This window comes from Monodon monoceros, unplaced genomic scaffold (genome assembly GCF_005190385.1).
Source record: "Monodon monoceros isolate NGI ecotype Baffin Bay Population unplaced genomic scaffold, NGI_Narwhal_1 Super_Scaffold_19, whole genome shotgun sequence".
In the NCBI taxonomy this organism is placed as follows: domain Eukaryota; kingdom Metazoa; phylum Chordata; class Mammalia; order Artiodactyla; family Monodontidae; genus Monodon; species Monodon monoceros.
The window spans coordinates 72,832,524-72,858,559 of NW_021703775.1; the positions used below are offsets into that span (position 1 = coordinate 72,832,524).

Genomic DNA, 26,036 nt, shown 5'->3' on the forward strand with positions numbered 1-26,036 from the left:
ATGATTAGTGCACTCCTCCCGAGCTTATACCCCATGAATGGTGAAGGGTAATCGATACTCAAACCAGTCACTTGAGTTGGTGACATGATTTTCATGTTACACAAAGAGAGGGGTCATTAGGGGAAAGGAATACCAGGTCTGAGATCATTTTCAGTGGTCAAATCTATGCCGTCCGGACCTTCCTCCTCCAGACCTGCTTCTCTGTGGCTTGACTGTCATCCAGACAATGACCTTTAGCGTACCAGTTTGACTTTTAGGAGGACTTGGGGTGTTTTCACATTATGTAATGTCTGTGCTTCAGTAGAAATCTTATGGAAACAAATGGAGGAAGTTTGCCAGTCCAAGTAGTGGATAATAAATCCTGACCTATCTGGATAGAAACTGATTTTCTGTATCCTTTAGTTTATACACATATTTTTTTATTGTAGTAAGGTCTGAAAAATTCAAGGAACCAAATTATTCAAGTATTTCAAATGCTGTTGTCCTTTTGGCAAAAATGGTGCTTCTTATAGGCTGAGATGCTATGTATTAGCCTTCTTCAGCAGACTGAGTAAAACATCCTTTCCTATCCAGCATTCAGGATAGAGTAGCCCTAATTCAATTAGGATACTTTATAAACTTTACCACAGTGTTCATTAGATCAATTGATATAACTAGATTGTTTTGAATGTTATTTTTAAAGAAAATATATGGTTTTTTTGTTAATTTTAAATCTGGAATATTTGCTACTACATATTTTCTTTAGAATAGATGTTCTTCTGTTTCATGAGAAATAAATTTTTGAGGGAGACAGCTGAATTGGATTTTCTGATCAAAGCTAAAAGCAAATATATTTTAGCTTAGCAGTATCACAGGTCAAGATAATTAATGTTAAAAAATATTCTAGGGTCTTTTTGTTAGGCCAAATTGATGTTTTAATTCCTTTCAGTTACCTAACTAGAAAAACATAGTGCAGACAAAGGGCATTCCTGGTAGATTACGTTAATTCTGTTGCATACATTCTTGTAAAAGACACTTTCATAATCTTTCCTTTCCTTAATCAATATGGAAATAACTTTTAAAAACATATACAGTGATATGAAATGAACAGAACTATTCAATGAACTGACACATAAGCTTCACTAAAAAATCACAAATTTCTTCTCAGCATATTTTTGACTTAATCCCAGAATAATATTTTGAATAAGACAAAACCAGACTGCCATGTTACCTATTCTCTCATTTATGTGTGTAGCTTAGGAAAATCCATTTATAAAAGCCAACTTCAGCTTTAGTTATTCATGGAGGTTTAGCCTAAAATTCAGCAATGAAGGAAAAGATTTTGTGTGTGTGTGGTCAGTATCAGGATTTAGGGCAAAAGGTGATTAGATACAGTACTAGAATATCATCTCTGGTTTAGAAGTAAATGACTCAGTGAAGGTTTTATTATTTTTTTCTATAGAAATTTATATATATATATATATCTTTAAATTATCTGCCACTCTAAAAGTTGTATTATTTTTTAAAAAATCATACACCTTGAGTTGTGTGTTTCACTTTGGTAAACTCAATATCACATAGATAAGACTTTGCAGACTAAATCAATGGTTATAATAACGAAAGTCTTGGCTTATGGAGAAACATGTGAATAGTAAACATTACTCCAAATTACACAGAAATTTTAGAATGGGAGAATTACTTTTTTAGATCTGGTTTTCACATTGTTAAAAGCCACAATTGGCACACATAGAAACTGTAGAAAATGATCGGGGGAAAAAAATAAAGACCTACCAAAGAACTGGCCCTTGTAAGACTTCATCTGGGTTTCTGAGCATGTGTAATCCTGCTTAACTTCTGACAAACTCTCCTGGTTTATGCTTCTTGATTGCCTAGCCTTAACTTTGCCTGAGCAGCTCTGGACAGAACTCTGCTGGAGCGTGGGATACTCACATCTCCAGGACTATCCAGTTTAACAGTCTGTCCTCAGCCCCAAGAATTTTGCTACCATGCAGCCCTGCTTGGCTCACACCTAACTCCTCTACATTTGGTAACATCTTGCCAGCCTCAGGACCAGTTAGAAGATGTGCTAGGAGGGGCTATCCTTGGAACGGCTTTTTTGCAGTCAGCTCCTACTTCTTCCCTCCTATAGGGAGGATCTAGTATGTATAGATAAAGATTGATGCCACCCTCCTCCCCTACTCAAGTACCAGAATCTGATAGGAAGTTGACAACAACATCAACCCCTGTTAACCAAAAACACCCAGAAAATCGAGAGACCCCATTTTTATTTGCTTTTATTAGCTAAGACTGAATTTGGCTATAGATAACAGAAAACTAAATTACAGTGGCCTAAACAGATAGGGATCTATTGATATTTTTCTCATGCACCAAGAAATATAAAGGGGAGAGTCCAGAGATAAATAGTATCTCAACAGTGCCATCAAGGATGTGGGTTCTTTCTGGATTTCCACTCTTTGTCCTCAGCACATTTTTCCTCATGCTCATCATCTCATGATCACATGATGACTTCTGTTACTCTAGGCCTCATGTCTGACATTCAGATGGAATTAAGGAAAATGGGGCAAAAGCAGAGGCTTATTCCTGATGAGGCTTTGGCTTATGTAGGAAGAGAAGTCCTCCCCCAGGAACCTTGCCTCTACATTGCCTCTAGTAGCCAACACTAGGCCATATCCCTAGCTATAAGGGATGTGGAAAAGCCATATGTTTTGACTTTCCCATGTCTCTAGTCAAGGAAATGAGGGGGTTTTTATTGGCTTTTGGGTAGGTACTAGTATTTACTACATCCCTACTTCAAGATGGTCTTGGACCCTACCTACCTACCCATCTTCCATGGACCTACCAAACAGCTAGTAACTCCATCCATACTAGTTAACTAGTAACCTAGACAGTTAACTCCATCCTCTTCACCATAACTAAAGTCCACCACATCCATGCCCCCTCCAGAATGTCTTTGGGCTTCACGAGCCCTGACAAGACCACCTCAGACTGGGGTCTGCAGTTTATTTATGGGAGACCCTCTTGGAAGCACGTCTAGATGCACCTATCCACAGGAGAGCCTGTCTTGGTTCCCGTGATTATTAGTAGTACCCTTATTATTTTAAAGAGAATTTAAATGAAAACTTTTTGCTGTTTACCTCTATTTGTGTGCTTACTAGTGGCTTCTGTCCTGAGCCACCCTCCCATCATGGAGGTAAATATACCAAACCCTTTTTCTAATCCAGCAAATCTTGTAAGGAGCATTTTTTTAAGAGACTGTTTTTTTTCTTCTAAACCTTATGGCATACTTTGGACATACAGAACCTAACAGCCATTTTAAAGAATATTAAAGTGACTAGAAATAATATCTTGGTCAGAACAGACCAGGAGTAACAATCACATTTTACACTGCAGTGTACACACCCATGTATGGGAGATTTCCTACCTCCAAATTTCACCTGCCCTAATTAAACTGTGCCCAGTTCAAGTAATTCCCTTTGCTTCAGCACCATCAATCCTCCCTCCCCAATATAAAGGCAAAACTGAACAAACTGGGGCATTCTACTGTGAAACTGTGCTAATGGCACTGGATCACATACCACCAAAAGAGCAGGACAACTTGGCTTCCAACCCCCAAGTTCTACTTCAGAATACTGTTCGTACATCTCCCCCAAACCTCCTATTGTATCATTAATTGTGGTTTTTCTTCCCTCTGCATTTTCCCTCACTGCTATGGCCAGTGCTTTATGTGGCCTAGTCTGGGGCCAGTCTCAACAGAAGCTCTTAGATTGCCACTCTTGCCTGCAATGATTTGTCCCAGTTTTATACCAGTATCCGCCAGCTTGGCTTACCATGTCAGTGTTCTGGCTTCTCTTGTGATGTCAGCTCTTGCACCACTTCAAGGAAGACAGCAGGTTTTTCCTCCTGACCTGTTTCCCTCCTACCCCCGCAAAAAAGGAAAACACTGGCCAAGTCCCTTCCCATTTATTTTATTTAACAGCCCTTAACTCACAGCTGCCATGAACCAAGCACTTGCATAATCACTGGAGAGAATAATAAATGAAATATAGCTGCTGCTATATTTATATATATATATATATTTATATAGCATGGTAGGGGAGATGAATGTGAAGAATTTTAACATATCACACTTACGACTGTTATAAATACAGATACAGGTCAGGAATGGTACCAAGAAAAGGAGAAATTAGTTCTATCTAGATAAGTAAGGGAGAAAACAAATGAATTTGGACTTGAAGATGAGTTGGGAATTTTCCAGACAGACAAAATGGCATCAAGATAGGTGATTGAGTTAAACAGAAGGCAGCCTTCTATTGTAGATTATGTGTACTTGGAGAATTTAGTGGTACCATTTAGCCTGGGAGATGAATGTCCTATTGGTCTTCCAACTTTAGCCCTCACTCATTTCGTTCCTCAGCCACTCCACTGGGAGTTGATGTCCTGTAGTGATCTTTAAACGCTAAGCAGATTTCAGAAGATGACGGTAGCAAATAAAATAGAACATTAGACTCAGTAAGGTTTTTATTACACCTGTATTTAGATTTTTAAGGAAATAAAAGTAAATAAGTACCATTCTTCTAAACCATTCTCTTCCCTTCGTGTTTTGTTTCCATTACTCCTGCTACTAGATATTTCCTTCACTGTGGTGCTTGAAACTGAATTCTGCTGGGTTTCCAGGAATGCTGTTGATAGTCATTGCCAGGAGAAATGTGTTTTCCCCTTAGGAAATTACACTTCTATTTAGTATTATTGTTTTTGGCCACTGTGCTGTGTTATGAGCTTTTTTTTTTTTTTGCGGTATGCGGGCCTCTCACTGTTGTGGCCTCTCCCGTTGCGGAGCACAGCCGCTGGACGCACAGGCTCAGCGGCCATGGCTCACGGGCCCAGCCGTTGCGCAGCATGTGGGATCTTCCCGGGCCAGGGCACGAACCCGTGTCCCCTGCATCGGCAGGCAGACTCTCAACCACTGTGCCGCCAGGGAAGCCCTATGAGCATTTTTGAGGAAAGAAAAAGATAATTGCTTCCTTGGAGCAATTACTGGAAATGAAAATGGTATTCCACTTTCTAAAAACAACAAAAAAGTACACTTAGATGGGAAACTACCAGGAAAAACAAGAATAAGAATAAAGGTGAGGTGAGGTACATTCCCTGATGAAAAATTTACTTTTAGAAATGTAAGATTCCTTACAAGTTTTTTGAATGTTTATATTTTTTCCAATTCAAGAATAACACTACAGAAAAGTGCTTAAGATGTAAATGTTTACCTCCATGAATTATCAGAAAGCAAGCTCCCATATAACTCCCTCCCAGCTCAAGGATCACCATTGCCTGGCTCTCAGAAGCCTCTTTTATACCCCTGCATATCCCACAGTCCACTTCTGAGCTCATTCAGGTTGTTGGCAGAATCCAGTTCATGTGGCTTTTTGACTGCAGTCCCCATCTTCCTGCTGGCTGTCAGCCAGGGGTCCCTCTCAGCTCCTGGAGGTCACTTTCAGGTCCTTTTCACATGAGCTCCATTTTCAAACCAACAGTGGTGCATTTAATCCTTCTAGTGCTTTGAATCTGTGACTTCTTCTGCCACTAGCCAGAGAGAACTCAAATTTTGAAGGACTCGTGTGGTCAGGGTAGGTCCACTGGGATAATCTCCCTTAAAGTCGTCTCAACTTTATAACGTAACCTAGTCATGGGAGTAATATGTCATCATACTCACAGGTTTCACCCACACTCAGAAGGGAGGGATTGTAAAGGGCAAGGAGTATTTGTGTCATCTGGGAATTCTGCCTACCACAGACCACCTGTTTTCTGCTGCTCTGAAATGCTACCTTTGTCAAAAATTAAATATCTATATATGTGTAGTCATTTGTGGAAGAATTTATTTAAAATCAATATTATTTCTTCCTTAAATGTTTGGTAGAGTGGACCAATGAATTCATCTTGCCCTTGAGTTTTCTTTGTGCAGAGGCTTTAAATTACAAATTTAATTTCTTTAATAGATATAAGACGATTGAGGTTATCTATTTATTGTTAAGTAAGCTTCAAATTTGTGTCTTTGGGCAGACTGGCTGTTTCATCTAAGTTATTGAATTTCGTGACATGAAGTTGTCCACAAAATTACTTGATTATCCTTTTGATGTCTGTATTATCTGAAGGGTTGTCATTTCTCTTTCCTGATACTGGTAATGTTTTATGTCTTCTCACATTTTTTTCCTGATCAGTCTGCCTAAAGATTTATCCGTTATTGAACTTAATTTTAGTTTCATTTAGTTTCTCAGTTGTTTTTCTGGTCTCTATTTCATTAATTCCTGCTGTGAACTTTATTATTTACTTTATTCTGCCTACTGACTGGAGTCAGACCAAATATATTTTATATCAGTATACGTGAGTATGTTAAGTCCCTTTATTTAAGAGAGAGAGACTTTAAATTCTGTTTTTAAAGAAATCTACTTATGATTTCAAGAGACGTAACTTATGACAAAAGACTAAAAATAAAAGACAAATAGGCAGATGATGCCAAAAAGAAAGCAAAGTAACAATAATAACACCAATCAAAGTAGAATTCAAGGCACAAAGAATCAAATGGAAATTTGTGTAGCAGTACCAGAAAATCACATAAATTCATGTTATCTCTGGCGTTCTTCCTTTTTCTCAGTTATTTGACATCTCGAAAATGAGGGTCACTCTGCTCATTCCACAGTCAGTATAATAGAACTAACCCTCATAAGCAACTCCTAAAGATCACTTAAACCTGTTTTAAAATAAACATTCTTTTTAGTTGTGTCCTTTTTAAAAAATTATCGAGATGGTTTCATGTTCATAACTATGTGTGGTTTCCCTGGTATACATGATTTATCTGTCAAAATTTGTGATTCTAATCTTAAATCATAAAAATGCCTTGATCAGGTATGATTACACACATCTGCTGTGGTATCTGACATTAGGCCATCATACTGCTAACGTTGCTATTGAGAAAGCCAGGTGAGGGTGAGAGAGATTCTTCCACAGGGCATGCTCTTGTTTCCAGAGACAGTGCATGTTGCTGACTCACATGCCTCTCTCGGCCTCACTAATATCTCACATCACATAGCATTTGGCAAAAGAAAAGAGTAAAGCAGGAATATACTACAATTAATTTGACATTTGTGTTTGTTCTATATATTCTAACTGTTTGCCTTTTTTTTTTTTTAATGTAGTTAATGCTGCCTACCTTGGGAGCCAAGAAATGATGGAGGTGGTGAAGAGAGACAATGAAACCATAAAGGAACATTTATCTAAGGTAATCACTTTAGTGCTACAAGGAGGTAAGTAGATGGGCAGAAATACTTACTGAGGATGAAAGGCTAGAGTTGCTTAGAATCTGTAAGACCTCAAGGGTTTGTAAATTTCAGATCAAGTTCTACTTCTAGTTAACATTAAGGCAGTCCTTGAAAGTTGCATAGAAAGTAAGTAAAGCTGACTACATAGTTTCTTAAATATGTTTTGCCACCTGTTTTTGTTGGGTTTATTTTTAGGATCGATGCTTCTCTCTAGAGCTTTGTACTGAAAAGACTCTCAATAATATTTATGGAAGAAATGAGTTATATTAAAATATAAGTGAAACATTGGAAAAGAACTAACATGCCTATGATCTGATGATCCAGTGAGCCCGTCTCTCTTATTCTCCAATGCATTGGAGTAGGAATGCCCAGCTGACATCAAGGCGAGTTTTCTATACAAGCAGGTGCAGAAAGGCAACAATTGAAATATTTAGCATTTTTGAGTTGCTGCTGTAAGTGCTAGAATCTTAACACAGGCGTATTTGGAAGCACAGTTTCTGAAACTGTGAGGGGCCGTGGTTTAGAATATGTCTAAGCACCCTAGAATTAAGGTGGCCCTGGTACTCCCATGGCATCATTTGTCTGTCTGTCCATACAGCTGTCTGTCTGTACAGCTGAATAGGATAGAGCTGTACCATCTAACACGGTAACCACTAGCCACATGTGATTATTTGTGGCTACTCTGAATTGAGATGTGCCATGAGTGTAAAATACACATTGGATTTCAGAAACTTAGTACCAAAAAGATAAGTAAAATAGTTCATTAATATTTTTATATTGATTACCTGTTGAAATGATAATATTTTAGATACGTGGGGGTAAATAATATATATTATTAAAAGAAATTTCATTCATTCCTTTATACTTTTTAAAATGCAGTTAGTAGAAGTTTTTAAATTACCAGTGTGCCTTTGTATTTCTGTTGGACTGTGCTAATATAGAGCTTTGCAGTCCAGTGCTGAACCGTGACATCTGCTGGATGCAATGAAACGAGCCCCACTGAGTGACCAACTCTTACAGGGCCCAGGAACCTACAATCTGCAAGTAAAATCTTAGATATCCTGCTGGGTTTAGAATCTCTTCATAAACCTTGAGACATTTGACTTAAACTTGCCTATAGTGTTAATTCATATTTCTATAACCTCCCAATACAATTATCTTAAAACAAGAAATGTATATGTTCTTAAAACAATATTTTTAGAATATCGATCTATCGTAGCTTCACCCAGAGAGGACTTTTGAAAGTGCCAGTCTGTGTTTGTCTTATGGCCATAGTGGTCATCATATTTCTAAAATAGCAATTGGCCAGAGATTGAAATTTTGAAGACAGAGGAAACCCTCATTAGCTGAATGGGGGAGGTTGGGGCCTCATAAGGACCCTCTTTCCAGGGATTTCAACTGTTTCCACTCATTGACGTACGTGAAAATGCAAGAAAAACAGTATTTTATTTTTTAGTTAAATTATAAGTGAATTTGTTTCAAAGCTGTGCTTAAGTTCTCAAGGCTGGAAGTTCATAAAAACAACTCAGTTCCCAGTTAATAGTAAGACTGGCAGATGCTCATTTCCAAAATTCACACTTGCTGAATGACTAGACCCGTCATGTGTCAAAGCCTGTCTTACCACCTGTGGAAGCCAGCTGCTGTAAAGTACTCATCATTCCTGGATTCTGTTTGTATGTTGTGCTCAGAAGGAGGTCAAAGGAAGGTGCTAACTTATTCCTGTCCTAAGTTAAATCCATATGCAAGTGTAATCATTCCCAGATAGAGGGCTGCTCATGGTCAGGACCGTACTTTACTGACACTTCTGTGGGAGAAATATGGGGGTATAATGGTAGATGGCAGGCATTTCAAGGTTAATATTAACACAGGGTCACAGGACTAAACTTTTCCAACTACAGGGAATGGTTTTATTTTGTTTTTAAGATAACATGACATGTGCTTGTGGAGTTTGGGAAAGCAAGGCATTGTTTAGTTTAATGATGCACAACGACCTGCGATTAATTGCATGTCCTTTCTACCAGCTAAGTTTGAACTCTCCACTAGAATAATACAATTCCAATTCCTAAGTGAAACGAGGTATAGAAAGACAAGAAGTTTATTGCAATTTTTTTGTTTCTGTAATGAAAAAAAATGGAAACATGCTGTAATTTAATATTGGTAAAAGTTGAATCAACATATGTCTCAGTCTGCTTGAGAAAGTAAGGAAACTTAAAAGGGCACATAGTTCTAGCAAAATAGTGGGCATTTTCCCCTGCATTCCAAACAACCCTGATAATTAGTCAGACTTGAAAATCAGTTCCCAAGACTAGACATATCCCTACTTTAAATATTCTAGTCAAGGATGCTGTGTCTCATTTCTGCCCAAATATAAGCATTCAGAAACTTTGTACCTCTCCAGGACTGTCCATTGTAAAGATGTTTTGAGCCACACATTTCGTTGCAGAAATCGTTAAATATATCTATTATTCAACTTTTAAAACAGTTCTGGAAAATGTATCTTTGTGCCATCCAGTCAGGAAGCCACAGGAGATTTAGTCTAAAAACAGTCATTCTACTACCACATGTGGATGGCTTTTGGATTCTTTCTCGTCCTCTAGAAAACTATTATACCATAATCAGCAGACTTTGGTTCTAAATTCAAATTTTTTACCACTGAATTTCCACATGAAGAGAACTTTATATCTTCTTGAGGGAAATGTGCCTTTTTAACTCTGAAAAATCTCCGGAGCTGATTGTCTCCCTTCCTTCTTTCCAAGGTCTAGAGACTTTACAGACAGTGTCAGACACTGCTGCAGCACTACATGAGGTTACTTCCCTTTCCTGAAGCAAATATGTCAGACTCAGTTGTTTCCAAAAGAATATAGTAGGGCCTGTGGCATCATAGGTTGTGTTCTTTCTTCACCTGACTAAATTCTGCCTGTCCTTTAAGACTTGGCTCCATTGTCATCTTTTTTTTTTTTCCTTTGGCGGTACGCAGGCCTCTCACTGTTGTGGCCTCTCCCGTTGCGGAGCACAGGCTCCGGATGCGCAGGCTCAGCGGCCATGGCTCACGGGCCTAGCTGCTCCGCGGCATGTGGGATCTTCCCGGACCGGGGCACGAACCCGTGTCCCCTGCATTGGCAGGTGGACTCTCAACCACTGCGCCACCAGGGAAGCCCTCCATTGTCATCTTTAAGAGGGCTTCCCCAGCCCCTGGTTTTGGTTAGAAGTCCCTCCCCTCGGCTCCCATGGCTCCATATGTAAAGTTATAATGTTGCATTTATCACACAGTATTTAAACAGTCGGTTTTCCCCTCTCACCCACCTTGAAGGTTTTTCTCATCTTGGTATCCCTGTGGCATAGCACAATGCATGATACCTGGTGAACAATCAATAGATGTATACTAGATGAATGGACAGGAAAGCTGTTACAGATTCTAAGCCTTTTTTGTGCTGTGGATCTCTCCAGCTGTGTCGTGTGTGGATTCCTTCTCAGAATAGTTTTTTTAAGTGCATGAAATAAATACACGAGATTACCAAAAAAAAAAATTATATTGAAGTATAGTTATCGAAATATATTAAAATCAAATTTGTGATATATAATTTGTGCATCTTTATTAACAAACTAATGAGATATAATAGCAGTCAGAATTACTATTGTAAATATGTAATGATATGCATAAACTTTTAGTTACTTAAAACAATTTTACTGTAATTTGAAAATTTCAGTAATTTTATAGATGACAAAATATAGGTATTTCTGTGGTTTGTTGCCTGTGTTCATAATTGAAGGAAATACTAAATTATTGTTAGAGGTTAGCAAAAAAAATGATATATTCTTTTTCCCATCCAAGTTTACATTACTCCGCTCCCCTCAACTGCCACTGCATCTACCCATGAAACTGCGTGGACCTGTAGATCCCAGGTGAAGAAGTTGCTTTGAGGCACTAGTAAAGGTTAGGGAGTATGGTACTGTGGTTTGGTCACTGGCCTGAGAACAACATGATATGCTACACTAAAGAGACTATTTTGAGTTGTTAGGGAACCATTGAAGGATTTAAGGAAGGGGGTAATAATCAGGGTGATACTCAGAATGTTTGACAACCATATGACATAACCACTGACCCATCAGAACATGTGCCGTCTGTGAACAACCAGTTCAGAGGTGCCAGTTCATATCAGTTAGTCCTAGGAATGTGGCTAGATTAACCAATGAGAGGGATTATTTGGGGGGAAATGTGTATCAGAATGTTGGAAAAGAATGAAATTTGAAGTGGGAAAACTGCTTAGAAGACTTTTATAAGAACTAAGGCAGTGGAATTGGGGATAAAGAAGGGGTAGAATTTGGAAAGATTTAGGAAGTAGAGTCAAAGACACTTAGTACTCATAGGATATGAGAGAATGGAGATGGAGTCTAAGATTATTTCTCTGTATTTGGATTTTGTAACAAGATAGGGAATATGGGAGAAGAAGTGCCAGCAAGTTGTGGGAGCTGGTTGAGAAAGTAGTTCATTTTGGTACTTTTGTTTGAGATACCTGTGGGACATCCGGGGGACACATGTCTGGCAGGTAGCTGGATATATGGGTGTGAAGCCTAGAAGAGGAATCTGGGCTGAATTTTGATTTGGGAATGATGAGGATATATTTGGAGTCATGAGCATGGAAATAGTAACCCAAGGAAGTATGTAGTATAAGGAGAGAATATATCTAAAGGTTGACCCTTGGGGAACACATTTAAAGGTTGGGAGGAAGGAGAGGAACTAATGAATAAGACGGAAATGGAGTGGGGGAGGGACGGGAATGAGAACCAGGATGGAATAAACCAAAGTAAGAGAATCAACTGTACATTTTCACCACCCCGGTCCCAGTCCTTCTGGGAGCCGCTGGGGTATGCTCTGCATTAGGAGGCACCTGGTGTGTCTGAGGCAAATAGGAGGTCAGCATTCCCATTCTGTCATTGTTCTCAGCTATAAGGGGATATATAGTCTCATTCAAAGAAAAGTGAATTAGTGTTTGGTTTAGAAACTTGAAGTTTTCATTTAAAACTCACTTAGGAGGGAAATTCTAAACTGCCGTGACCATCCTTGGCCTAGGCTTATGGAAACAGCTGGTGTGTGCTACTGCCAGACCAAATCTGAACATCACTATCAGTCAATAGGGGTCTGAAATTGTTCCCAGCGAGAGCACATGAGACGCTGCTTTCTGATGAAGGTAGGCAGCGGTGGAAGGACTTCCTGCAAAGTGGTGCTGCCCCTGCCCCCAGAGGGCCAGCCTGGGGCCAACAGTGTGGTTGGGAAAGGGGCAGGGTGTCCTCAGGAACAGGGACCCCTCTGCTACGGCTCTCCCCATCCTGCTTAGCCCGCCTGAGCCCAGAGGCGCATGTTGCCTTTGGGAACAAACAAACCTTGCACAGTTGTTTGCAGATCTGGGCATGCAAATCCTTCGGACATGCACACGTCCCGCTTAGTGGAGCATAGGATGTGCTCTCTGGACCAGCTAACCAAGACTGCCTTTCCGCCAACCTCGGTCTGAAACTGATTGTGTTAGTTCTGCCTGTTTAATTTGAAGCCTGTTCAGAATATCATAATCATCCTGGAAATAGATAGGTTTGTTTGTATCTCAATCATTTTGACCTTGAGAGCTTCATTTTAGGCACTCATTTGTGTCAGCATACCCTCGAGTTTTCTAGTGGAGCGTGATCGGGGAGCAGAATCTTCACAGGTACAGCATGAGCTTCAAACTCCAGCTCCACCATTTGCTTACTTATGTGACCCTGGTTAATTTACTTGACCTCACTGTGTCTCCTTTCTTCATCAATAAAATGGTTTAATAATACTATCTATTCTCATGCGGTTGTTCCAAAACTATAATGCTATATGCAATTCATATAAAGACCTTGCAAGAGTGTCTGGCCATGTACTAAGCATTCAATAAAAGTTTATTATTACAAAGTTAGTTATATCCTAGATATGCCTCTGAGTACTTTAAAAAGACTTTGCCTATCTTTTCCTCCCCCTGCGCACCCCTTCAGATATTTTCATTCTATAATGAAAGATTTTGGTAATATTAAATATGTAGCCAAGTGACCCTGGAATGCCCCAGTCCCATTCTGGCCACTGCTTCCCATAAAATGCCTAAGGGAGATGTTGTATAGGAACAGCAGTGAAGGAAGACACAGTAGTACTTAAACTTTACCAGGACTTGGGTCCAGTACGGAGAATTCAGATGAGCTGGAATTAGCCATTTCTCTAAGTTAGTTAAGCAAGACCCTTCCCAGCACGTCTGCCAGTTTCCTGAGGCATATAACCAGGGAGAAACAGAAGCACAGGAGGATAAATTTGCTCCCAGTGCCTCATACTCTGCTGCCTCACCAGAGGAAGATAGATGCCTTGGGTCAGCTTCTCACTCCAGACCCAGGTAAGAAAGAGACGAAGCTAGTTACTCTGGAAGGAGCAGTGACTTATGTTTGGGAATGAACAGGTTCTGGCCCTTTACACTTGGATCGTGCAGAAAGAAGGGAGCCCCACTTTGCAGCGCTTTTGATGCATGATTGTTCCAGCTACTGGAGAGTAGCCCAGTCCCTAACCCGCTTGGACTTCCTACTCCTTTTGCACCCAATTCCCACTGCTCCCCTAGATGCCTTCAGGGGGAGCAGGGCTCGGTGCTTGTGAAGGATTGTGTGTTCACCTCTGTCCTCAGCCACTTTTTTTAATTTTTAGGGATTTTAATTCCCTTTTTTAAAAAATAAATTTATTTTATTTTTGGCTGCCTTGGGTCTTCATTGCTGCACACAGGCTTTCTCTAGTTGCGGTGAGCGGGGACTACTTCTCCTTGCGGTGCACAGGCTTCTCATTGCAGTGGCTTCTCTTTTTGCGGAGCACAGGCTCTAGGTGCGCAGGCTTCATTAGTTGTGGCTCACGGGCTCTGGAGCGCAGGCTCAATAGTTGTGGCACACAGGCTTAGTTGCTCTGCAGCATGTGGGATCTTCCTGGGCCAGGGATCGAACCCGTGTCCCCTGCATTGGCAGGTGGATTCTTAACCACTGCACCACCAGGGAAGCCCTAATTCTCATTTTTTTAAGAATGGGAATTGAGCCAGTTCTAGATAAAAGAAAGAAAGGAAACAAGGTAAATCGGAAAATGAATTTTCTAAACTATCTCCCTTTCTTCAGCAGTTGTTCAAGTTCTTAAAAATGGTTGCTCAGAAAGGCTGCAGTGAACTGTTAAAGCTTTGTGACTGCTACCTCTCTGTTCCTGAGAGGGCTGGGATTTTCAAATAACTGAAAGGAGATGCTTATGTTACAGAATAGGTTTCCTTTAAGGTTGCAGGGTCGAGGCTTAAGTGTCTGACTTCACGGGGAGGGTAGAAGCAGCAGCCTGTTGCTCTTGTCCAGCAATTCCTATGATGCCTGTAGTCCTAGTCAGCTACTGAATAGAAAGAAGTAATTCAGATAGAGATTTTTTTTCCAGTTTTATTGAGATAGAATTGACACACAACATTGTATTAGTTTAAAGTGTACAACATAATGATTTAATACATGTATATATTGCCCAGTGATTATCACAAGTTTAATGAACATCACCTCACTTAATTACAGTTTTTTTTCTTGTGATGAGAACTTTTAATGTCTACTCTCTTAACAACTTTCAAATATTACAGTATAGTGTTAACTATAGTCACCATGCTGTATATTACATCCCCAGAACTTATTTATCTTATAACTGGAAGTTTATACCTTTTGACCACCTTCACCCGTTTCCTCCACCCCCTACCCCCTGCCACTAGTAACCACCAGTCTGTTCTCTGTTTCTGTGAATTCGGTTTTTTGTTTTAGATTCCACATGTGAGATCATACAATATTTGTCTTTATTTGTTTGACTTCACTTAGCATAAAATACCTTCAGGGTCCATTCATGTTGTCGCAAATGGCAGGATTTCCTTCTTCTTTTATAGCTGAATAATATTTATTATCACCAGATAGAGACTTCTGTGTGTGGCTTTTTTCATGTTTAATATTTTAAGATGTTAATATATCACTGGAAGTGATTTTTGTTAGTTATTAGCTAAATCAAATATATAAACTTGTATCATAAGGTGGTTTCTAGTGTCTTTTGTTCTTAAAATAAATCATCTATTACTAATGCATAAAAGCCAGCAACTCAATGAATACTAAAACAAAGCTTTGTTGCATCAATCAGGGCAGAAGTCAGGTTTTCCTGCTTCTGGCTCCTACAGTACTTTGTTCGTACCTCTCTCTGCCTGTTGTGTTTAAGGGCCAACTTGTACATGCCTGAGTTCTTCGCTGCTCTGGAGCTTCTCCAGGGCAGAGCTGTCTTACTTCTGAATTTCAACCACTTAACCGGTGCCAGATGGGAGATAGGTTTAGAGTCATTTTGGGTGGAAATGCTGGGAATCTGCAGTTTCAGGAGCAAAAAGGTAAAAAAAAAAAGAAAAGCCATTGGAAAAGACAACTGTGGCTGCTCTGTGGGGGCAAGCTGCAGCAATTTGCAGGGACATTTTAACAGGGACATGTATCCTTAGGGACAACTGAAGAGTTAAAGGAAAACATATCTGTGAGCACAGAGACTATCTGTGATAACTATGGTTATCACAGTAACCATAATTCCACCTTACTGTAGAAGGTACACAGAGAAAAGCAAAATCCTGGGCAATCAAAACCTAGAACTGAGAAAATTAAATGTTGTGTTTAATAGAGAAACGATTACTTAACATAACAATTTGGAAATAGAATAATTTCCATCTCAATAAGGTATACTCTTTATCAACTCTCATGCATATCAAAGCAAGTGCCAAGGAGAAATAGCTATAGGAAATAATTTATTTTCTTGTAAACATTTGATTTAAACATCCTTCTGATAGCCTGAGATTCTTGGTTAACAATTCCAGTATTTGCATCACCCCTGTGGCATGCAGCACCCCAGAACTGTATACATCAACTTTGTGTGTGTCGGTGATTGTCACATGCAGGTAGTTTTCATAACCAGTTTAAGACCTCTCAGTCTTCAGGTTTGTGTTTTCATACCATGGTTCAGTTTATTCTTAATTGTAAATAGTAGTAAAAGCTACTGATTAGGAATGCCATCTCTGGATTTATAACTCAGTTTTTCACTGGGTTATATTCACTAATTGTTACAACTTAGGCAAGTTAGTCTCTCTAAGCCTAAGTTTCCTTTTCTGTAAAACAGGAATAAAATACCTTCCTCAGAATATTATTATAAGGACTCAGTGAACACAAAACTTAGCATAGAGCCTGGCAAATCATTCTGTTTTCATCAGGTCATCGTTATTTGTTGCGAATCATTTTTACATATCGACATAGTAGTAGTGTACACTCTTCACCACTATGCTTTGGTGTCCGATTATTTCTTTCTTTATACCTCACCTGTCCTTCCCCCTCCCCCACCACTACCACCACACACCCCATACTTTTCCAGTTTCCTGTTTCAGGTTACAGGTGCAGAGTCCTCTGTTCGGATCTATTGCCTGTGACTTATAATCTGTAGGGATCAGGAAGTATCTTGAGCCAGTGTATGTAAAGGCAATAGAAATAACCACGTGTTTGACTTGTAAGCCAAGATTTTCTTACAGAGCCCTTCTTCTGAAGAAGAACTTAAATAAACAATACAAAACAAAACAAAAAGACCTTACCCCACTATCACTTAGAAATGTAACCAAATACAGCCCCCTCAAAATGATTACAGTATGGAGGATTGAGAGGTAAAATCAGATGAACATATGGGAAATCTATGATCCTCATTGTTATGCCGTCTTGAACACTGAAGTCACTTTGTGTTGAGGTTCCTAGCATATGCCTTGGGCAGCGCGTGTCCCATAACTACTTGGACAAGACCTGTCTCTTGATACCTGAAGGTAGGGCTGGGTTCCTGTAATCCATATTTATTACTCCTGCTCAACTGTCTGATACCTTCATACATGAGGGGAGGAATGGCGCTTCCCCAGTGCTAAGCCTCATCAAGCTGGATTTCTCAATGGAGACGGTTCCGTTGTAATTGCCTCACTGAAAAGGAAACGCTCCATAGAAATCGTCTTTGAAGAGTTAGGCGGAAAGTAACAGCAGGTGCCACAGTGATGCTTTCCTCCTTGTCAAAGTGACTTCATTGGGGGAGGTCTTTCCTGCCTTGCTTTCCTTCTAGTTGACCCTTTTGTATTAGGGTTTTTCATAAGACCTCACCACCATAGCTTGTACTGGTGTGAGGACTCCCACAGTACCCTTCTCAGTGTCCCAGTGTCTTCGGGCAAGAGTGCAGTGGAGCAGAGGAACAGACCTGATGGACACGAGCCCAAGTCTGAATTTTGCATTTCTAGATTTCTCAACACTGTTTCATACTCTGAGGAAGTGTTGAACAGCTGTGCATAATGACTGTTCCAGATGCTATTTCCTAGATATAATTTAAAGGATTCTTGGTGCTAAGAGTAGGGAGTGGTTTAGAGAGAATCTAAAGTTATTAGCCCTATTGGTAGATCATTAATGCCTGCAGACAGCTTGTACTCCCAGCAGTATTGCAAGGGGAAGCTGTGGCAGGGTGGTTGCTGAGAAATTCTGAGAAATTTATTTTTTCCACAACTGGCCGGAATAGTCACCCACTGGTTGTGAGGTTGCAGCATTTTAGAGCTATAGAGAGACCGGCACCAGGAAGAAGGAACCAGGCAACTGCCAGGCTCTCCTGTTCTCCAGGAATCAAAAGGAGCTTCATACACTGCTGAGAGCCCTAGCAAGATGAAGTGCGGCTTGGGACCTTTGGCATGCCCAGAAATGGTTGTAGTGACAAAAACAGGAGAGTAGGAAGAGGAAATTCAGTGAAAAATCTGTGAGCCACAGATCCTTTGCAGCTTTCAAAACCAAAGCCCCGGTGAAAGCCAGAAAAATCCCTATGAAGTGTTTTGGAATAAGTCTACAACTCAAAGTTTATTTGTCAGTAATTGACTCTCTGGAGTACTACATTAAATATTCTCCTCTTTAAAGTGTTTTTTAATTAACCAGCTCTTTAAATGTTGGTTACATCATAACATTACTGTAATAAAAGTTGGTATTTTTATGAGTGATCTCACCTGTCCGTATTCAGATAATGGATTTAATGATCCAAGTAGAAAATTATCCAGTGGGCAATAACACGTATTTCCCATATCCTCCTCCCGCCTCTGCTTGATCCCCTCCAATCTCTTCGTCACTGCAGCTGGAGTAAGTTTCCTACCATACAGACTTAATCACCTCACTTCATTGTGTGAAGTCTTTTGTTAGCTCCTGTGGACTTCAGAACAAGGTACAACCTCCTTATTGGGGCACAGAGGCTGTTCACGACTTCATCTCTCTCCGCCAGCTCTCCAGACTTATCTCCCATATTCCAGCCTTTTTTTTTTTAATTAATTAATTTATTTATTTTTGGCTGTGTTGGGTCTTCGTTGCTGTGCGCGGGCTTTCTCTAGTTGCGGCGAGTGAGGGCTACTCTTGGTTGTGGTGCGCGGGCTTCTCATTGCGGTGGCTTCTCTTGTTGTGGAGCACGGGCTCTAGCCGTGCAGGCTTCAGTAGTTATGGCGTGTGGGCTCAGTAGTTGTGGCGCACGGGATTAGTTGCTCCACGGCATGTGGGATCTTCCCAGACCAGGGCTCGAACCTGTGTCCCCTGCATTGGCAGGCGGATTCTTAAGCACTGCACCACCAGGGAAGCCCAGCCATTTTAAATTACTTCCAATTCCCAAGCGTGCCATGCTCCTTCATACTTTTTATTTGCTTGGTATACTCCCCACAGTGTGCTCCCCCAACTTGAAGACTCAACTTGGACATCAGTGCTCTAGGGAACCTTTCCTGCCCACTGGTTCCCACCAGATGCCCTTATCTGGGCTAATTGTCTTGTGAACGTGGTGCCTCCAGTTCCCTCCCCCAGAGACTTATTATCTGTTTTCCAGTCCCTAATACAGAGTAGATGCTCAGGAAGTATTTGCTGAATAGATTAATGATTAAGTGTTTGAATGAGTGAACAAATTCGGTGTGTTATGGAAACTACAGGTGACGATAACTAGCCACTTACGGCATAACTCTTTGTTTTCAGTGATAACAGATGTCAGAGGGGCCTTAAAATTTAGTTTTGGGGGGTTTTGGTAGAAATTACCAGTATGTACCCTTCTGAATAGGATTTCACCTTTGTTGCCTTTTTTTTTTTGGTCAGAAATACAGAAGTAGAACATAGTTTTTCAGTGAAGAACAGCAGCTTAGAGCTAGACGTAGAGATGAAGATGTGTGTGTGTATACGCTTATAGATGTATATGTGTATATACACATAAATACACATATATACATATTTATGTATACATAGGTGGTGTATATATGCTTATGTGCCCATACATATGTACACATATGTGTGCATATGTACACATTTGTATGTGTATATACATATATGTGTATGCATGAACATGTGTGTGTGTATGTGTATCAGGGATTGGTACAGATCAATAGTCAATAAGCGTCTTAGTGATGCCTCAAAGGAAGCTCTGTCTCCATCCAGCCTGCTTGCTGTCACCTGAAGTATGATTGTGACACCTCCCCACTGAATCAGCACACTCTCCTGCTACCTGGAGCCTCTTCCTAGAAATGTCATAGACACTCGGAGTTCTGATAACACTTCATCTGCTACATTAAGAAGCAGAGTCCATCTGATTCATCTTTGCATACATCCAACAAACATGTCCCATATGCCTACATGTGGCTGTATGAAAACTATTAAGTGTATAATGAATGGTTACTAGTTAGTGATTATGTCTCAATAACTCTTCCTTGCCCTCATCAGCCATCTCTCCAGTGTCCATCTCAACCTCAACATACACAACTTTGCTGGCGAGTCCTTTTAGTGAATCATGGGTGATGTATCACACCAGGCTCTCCCTACATGAGTTTCTTTCCATCAGATGCCAAGGTTCGCTCCCATAAACCATGAAAGCTCACTGCCTTGAGAGCCACTCTCCGGAGGGAGCCTTGAGACTCGCTTATAGGGCTAGGTGCAGGGGCTGTTTTCAAAGCATTACAGGTTGCTGGTGTCATATCTGTGTTGGGAGGGGAAGTGTTTTCTAATAAATGTTTTTGTCTTGTCTTCTAGCTTACATTTTACTATGGTACTATAGATGGTTGGTGTCCAAAACAGTACTATGAAGACATGAAGAAAGATTTTCCAGAAGGAGATATTCGACTCTGTGAGAAAAAAATACCTCATGATTTTATCCTCTATTTTTACCAGGAAATGGCAGATATGGTAGCTGACTGGCTAAAGGATGATCTGTCCAAAATATAAATACTGACACAAGGAGCAAGCACTGACAGCTAGTACATAAAGGCAGTAGGTGTACTTAGTAGTAAGTAGTATACTTAGTAGGTAAATGTTTAATTTTAATGTTGGATATTAGAAGAGAAAAACAGTGAGACCCTCTTGGCTTAAAAACTATCAGCTCCCAGCTCCCCATGCTACAGACTGAAATAGACACAGTTGATCAATATTCCATAGGATTAACAACACATTTTCCAAGACTCAGGGAACACAGTGATCTAAACAAAGTCTCTTATGTTTGCACGAGATGCCCAGTGGCACCATACAGTTTGTTTTGGTAGGCAAGATCCTTTCAGACAAAAGGAAATCTAAATTTAGTTGATTTTAATTGAGTTACAATGTAGAATAGGCTCCCCTAGAGAAAATTATGAAAGACCTACTAGAAAATGTAAGAGACCACTGAATGTTAAGTGTGTAGTCAGCTTTGTGAAGCATGTGAGATCATGAGAAGGATACACTCAAGTCCAGTAGCAGGAAGTGATGAGCAGTGGATCTTGGCAGTGGACCTGGGTCTCTCTTAAGGACAGAAGGTGAAGATCAGCCCAGACTAACTTTGCACAGGTCTTGGCTGAGATCATCAGAATCAGACTGGATATCAGGACAGCCTGCACAGCCCACCTGTTACTACCTTGCAGCATGTCTCAAACCACCAAGTCAGCCTTCTGTCTGGCCGCCAGTGGCACAAGCCCCAGCAGAGCCAATGGCAGGGGAAGCACTGCTTGTCTCCTTTCCCGAGGAGTGTGACTTCCCGATCTGCCTGCAGTAGTCAGCAAATAAGGCTCGTCAGTCATTCCTCTGGTCAACTAACAACTAATAAGAGTTATTGAAGGATCCCAATTCTGCCTTCCTCCACAGACAGCTAGCAGGCTCCTCTTCTCCAGAGCCAAGGTGGGGAGGCCCTAGGCTGTCCCAGATCAGCCTTGTACCTGCCACATGCAACTGCCCCTTCTGTGATATTTTTCAGTCAAACTCCACTGAGGACCAGCAATGAACCAAGTACTATAAAGGCATTGTGGATAGATTGTTAGCTACATTATGATTCTTTTCTTCTGAAAATCTTCTACTAAGTAATTTTTGAAAGGGCATCTTTAAATTGCTGAATAGAAAATTACCATAAGTGATTTCTCCATTAGTTTTGTTAGTTGGAAAGAAATTGTTTTACTGATGAACCTAAACAACCCATTAAGTTAAGTGAATTCACCGTCTCTAGGCACCTTGAGGTCCAGTAAAGAAGAAACTTGTTCTCTGGCCTAGAGCAGGCTAACAATATTGCTTCCTTCCCTAAATTGACTCAATTCTGGGACCTTAGGAGCCAGTAAGTCCCGCTGACCGCAGAGATGGTTGATGATAGATAGAAACATTCCATTTTCTCCTAGAGGAAATCCCTCACGGTGTCCCATTCCTTAAGGACAATGGGATGTTGTCCTTCTTCTCAAAACCTAAAGCCCCCTGATGAAAGATTCACCTCTGATATGTGCCAGCCCAGTGGTGAGCACTGTATGAGTTATGACCCTTTGCCGTGGCTGCCATGTCAGGGCAAATGACTTCTCAGAGGGGAGGAGCCACGCTCCAGGCAAGCAGTGCTCTTGGCCCTGGAAAGGAGCCGGTAGATGCCTAAGCCGCTGGCGCAAAGCTGCATACAGAGTCCTTATTGGCAACTGTGTAGGGAGGCCTTCTAGAAATCTGATGTTAGGAGCTGGGTCTCATGGCTTGAAGTGCCTTGCATACAGGAGGTGCTCAGTAGTACTAAGCAAGTACTGGGTACATCATGCTGCTGGAATGAAGAGTAACACGCCCAGCTTTCCTTTCAGCGTGACCTTACAACATCACTTCCTATTTCAGGAGTCCACGTGTATGAAATTATGTCTGATAAACCAAAGGTTACCAGAGCTTAAAAAATGATAAGAAGTAAAATGATAAAGTAAATTTCCTGTTTATCATCTAAGCACCAAATGAATTTTCAAAATAAGTGTTTTACCCCCACTTTCTGACCTTGCCTGGCCTGATCTCTGTGTGTTGGAGGAGGAGGGGTACAATCCTAGCATCCTCCTGAGTTAGACTCGGGTCAGAGTCTCTCTGTTAAATTGAAAAGCCACTTTCTCAGTGCTTCTTGTAGAGAAGGAAGAATCAGATTTCAGGAGATTGAAGTTCATTTTATTTCATTAGGAATTAAGCAGAATGTTTCCGTGCATATGTATGAGGTGATAGGGTATGTGAACTCTGGAGGCCTTACTGTCTGTGTGATTTTAGACAACTTCATCTAATTTCTCCATGCTTCAATGTCCTCATTTATAAGATAGGATTAATAATAATATGTACCTCATATTGTTGAAGAATTCAGTGGGACGATTAAATGAAAGCATTTAGCACAATGCCTGACCAAGAGTATCTTCTCAATAAAGACTGGCTATATTAATAATAATTATTATTAAACATCATCATAATAAAAAATAAAAGACTAAAGTTGGTAAGCAGTGGATGAAATCCATTTTCCAGAAGCATTTCTGCCTGTATATCCCGGTCAGCCACTTGAATGGCCCTTGTCAAAGGTTTAATAACTTCATCTGGGGTTATCTAGGGCTGAGTGAAAAGCCTAAACTGGAAATCATGACCAGTTGTTCCCAGTCTGCTCTGGACCATGGGGGAGAATCTCCAGAGGCAGCCCCTGTGGCTTTTCATGGCCAGGTGTCCAAGGCAGCAGCCCTCTCACCACTCAACCCTTGGAGAGCCAGTGACCTCCAAAGGCTTGATTTTTCGTTTTCCTACATTATATTAAATTTAATTCCAGACGTGAGGAGACACAACAACTTAATATAATACCTGATTCTGGATTAGATGTTTTTGTTATTAAAAAAAACTGTTGGGACAGTTTGCAAAACTTCATTGAATGGGATCTGAAGATCAGCTGGGAATAAGAGACCAATGTTAATTTTCTGATTTCACTGGTTGTATTGTGGACAAGTAGGAAAATGTCCTTATTTGTACTGAAGACACACAAGTGTCAGGGAGCCGTGGGGCATTATGTCAGTTTACTCTCAAATGGTTCAGAGAAAAAAAAGTTCTTTGTTCTTGCAACATTTTTGTAAGTTTGAGATGATTTTGAAATGTATACGAATAATTATTTTTAAAAAAAACACACTCTCCTTCTGCATCTGTCTCTTATTGCTTCTTTTCCAGAAAGCTAATTACTTCTTCTAGGAAGTAAATGAAGACTGGGGTTCAAATCCTGGATCTGTCATTTATCAGGTTTGTTATGTTCAGAGGCTTAACCTCCCTGAGCCCTCTCCTTCACTCCCCTACTGGCCCTCATCTACAAAAGTACTTGTGTTAGCTTTTGGACTTCGGAAGGGTTTTTGTTTGTCTTTAATGGGGTCAAACGAGGTCTTGCATATAGTATTTAGCTCCCTGCCTGGTAGATGCTCTATTAAATGGTACCTAAAGGAGAAGGATAGCAGACTTGTCTTCTACACTCTCTTCTCTTTGGTGCAATGGAGGACTCCTCGATATCGCAGCTTCTGCAGTGTTTCACCCAGCGTGAAATTTGATTCTAATCATCTCAGCGTTTCTGGTTCATGTTGGTGAAGGAGGAGGCCACTCGCTCACCCGACACAGCTTTCTGACCCCAGGCCATTGCAGGCCTCCCACACACAGCCCAGGACACCCAAACATCCCCTCGAGGAGCTTATAGTCCTTTGAAAAGATGTAGGAAGCAAAGTGTTTCTTAAATAACACGAGGCATCATCTTTGTTCCTGGCCCCCTCTTGCCAGAAAGAAGAGATGTCCTTGGGCTTCTCCTTTCCTTGCTGGGTGGGGCTTAAGGAGCGGGCAGTGCCTGGGCCTGAGTGTGCTCTGTGAACTAGTACATCTCTGAGGACTTAAGGCTGAAGCTCTCCTGTAGGAGTGCCGAGGACAGGAAAGATTTCCGTTCCGAAGGGGCTGAGATTCCTGCCTCTGTGCCCTGGAGGTGTAGGTGAGTGATCACATTGGCCCACGTGGGGAGCCAATGGGGGACATGTGTCTGTCCTCTCCAGCAGGCTGAAGGCATCTCCAGAGCAAAACGGTGAGGGCCGGAGAAGGCTCCGGGTTGCCACAGTTCTGTAAAGAGAAAACTGCTGGAGGGAGGGTGTGGCAGGGCTGTTCCTGGTGCCAGGAGGACAGGTGGAACTTGGGTGGGTTCGGAAGAGAAGAGAACAAGTCCAGAGAAAGAACGTGCTGCTCACCCTGCACTTTCACAGCGTCTCATTCAGGCCTCAGTCGTGTGTTAGTTACCACGAGGGTGCCAGGCAGGTGACGTGCTCAAGACCTCACAGCTACTGAGTGACAGCTGGGCTCTGCCCCAGCGACACGGCTTCACCCCTTCCCACGCACCGTGCTGCCTCCTGAAGGGGACAGCGGGCAGGCGGCCAGAGGAGTGGAGGCTTGGGGAAGGGGTCACGCGAGGGCCGGCGAAGGCCAGGTTGTCAGCGGAAGGGAAGAGGAGAGGGCTGGGAACAACAGAGGATACAACAGATGCGGCTTTGGGGTGCGGGGTGCATATCAGGCAGTGGCCTGTGCGGGTCAGAGCGGGGGCTGAGTCCCGTGTTCCGGTCTCGGCAGCTTTGCTACGGCCACCGGATGCTCCAGACGCACTTAATTCCCTCTGTTCCTCCAAACTTGTGCTGTGCCCTGAACCTTTGGGATCAACCGCTCCAGCTTTGAGAGCGCCCGTGCCTCGACCCCTCCCCAAAATACAACCGCTTCTGCCCCACAGAGTGGCCTCTCTCTCTCTCCCCCCCTCCTCTCTCTCTGTCTCTCTCTCTGTCTCTTTCTGTCTCTCTCTGTCCTCTCTGTCTCTGTCTCTCTCTGTCCTCTGTCTCTGTTTCTCTCTGTCTCTCTGTCCTCTCTGTCTCTCTGTCCTCTCTCTCTGTCTCTCTGTCCTCTCTCTCTGTCTCTCTCTGTCCTCTCTCTCTCTCTTTCTGTTTCTCTGTCTCTCTGTCTCTCTCTGTCTCTGTCCTCTCTCTCTGTCTCTGTCCTCTCTCTGTGTCTCTCTCTGTCTCTGTGTCTCTCTGTCTCTGTGTCTCTCTGTCTTCTCTGTCTCTCTGTCCTCTCTGTCTCTCTCTGTCCTCTCTCTGTCTCCTCTCTCTCTGTCTCTCTGTCTCTGTCTGTCTCTGTCTCTCTGTCCTCTCTGTCTCTGTCCTCTCTGTGTCTCTCTCTCTCTCTCTCTCTCTCTGTCCTCTCTGTCTCTCTCTGTCCTCTCTGTCTCTCTGTCTCTGTCTCTCTGTCTTCTCTGTCTCTCTCTCTCTCTCTGTCTCTCTGTCCTCTGTCTCTCTGTCTCTGTTTCTCTGTCTCTCTCTCTGTCTCTGTCTCTCTGTCCTCTCTGTCTCTCTCTCTGTCTCTCTGTTTCTCTGTCTCTCT

General features: G+C 41.5%; 1 protein-coding gene across 1 annotated transcript in view; it reads left to right on the forward strand.

The window, feature by feature from the left end:
- Positions 1 to 25,378, forward strand: part of LDAH (lipid droplet associated hydrolase) — a 95,992-nt gene extending 70,614 nt beyond the window's left edge. The window contains exons 6-7 of the mRNA XM_029232062.1: positions 7,188 to 7,270; positions 20,418 to 25,378. Coding sequence (XP_029087895.1) covers positions 7,188 to 7,270; positions 20,418 to 20,609 — 275 coding nt within the window. The 3' untranslated portion in view covers positions 20,610 to 25,378. The remainder of the gene's footprint in view (positions 1 to 7,187; positions 7,271 to 20,417) is intronic.
- The last annotated feature ends 658 nt before the right edge of the window (positions 25,379 to 26,036 follow it).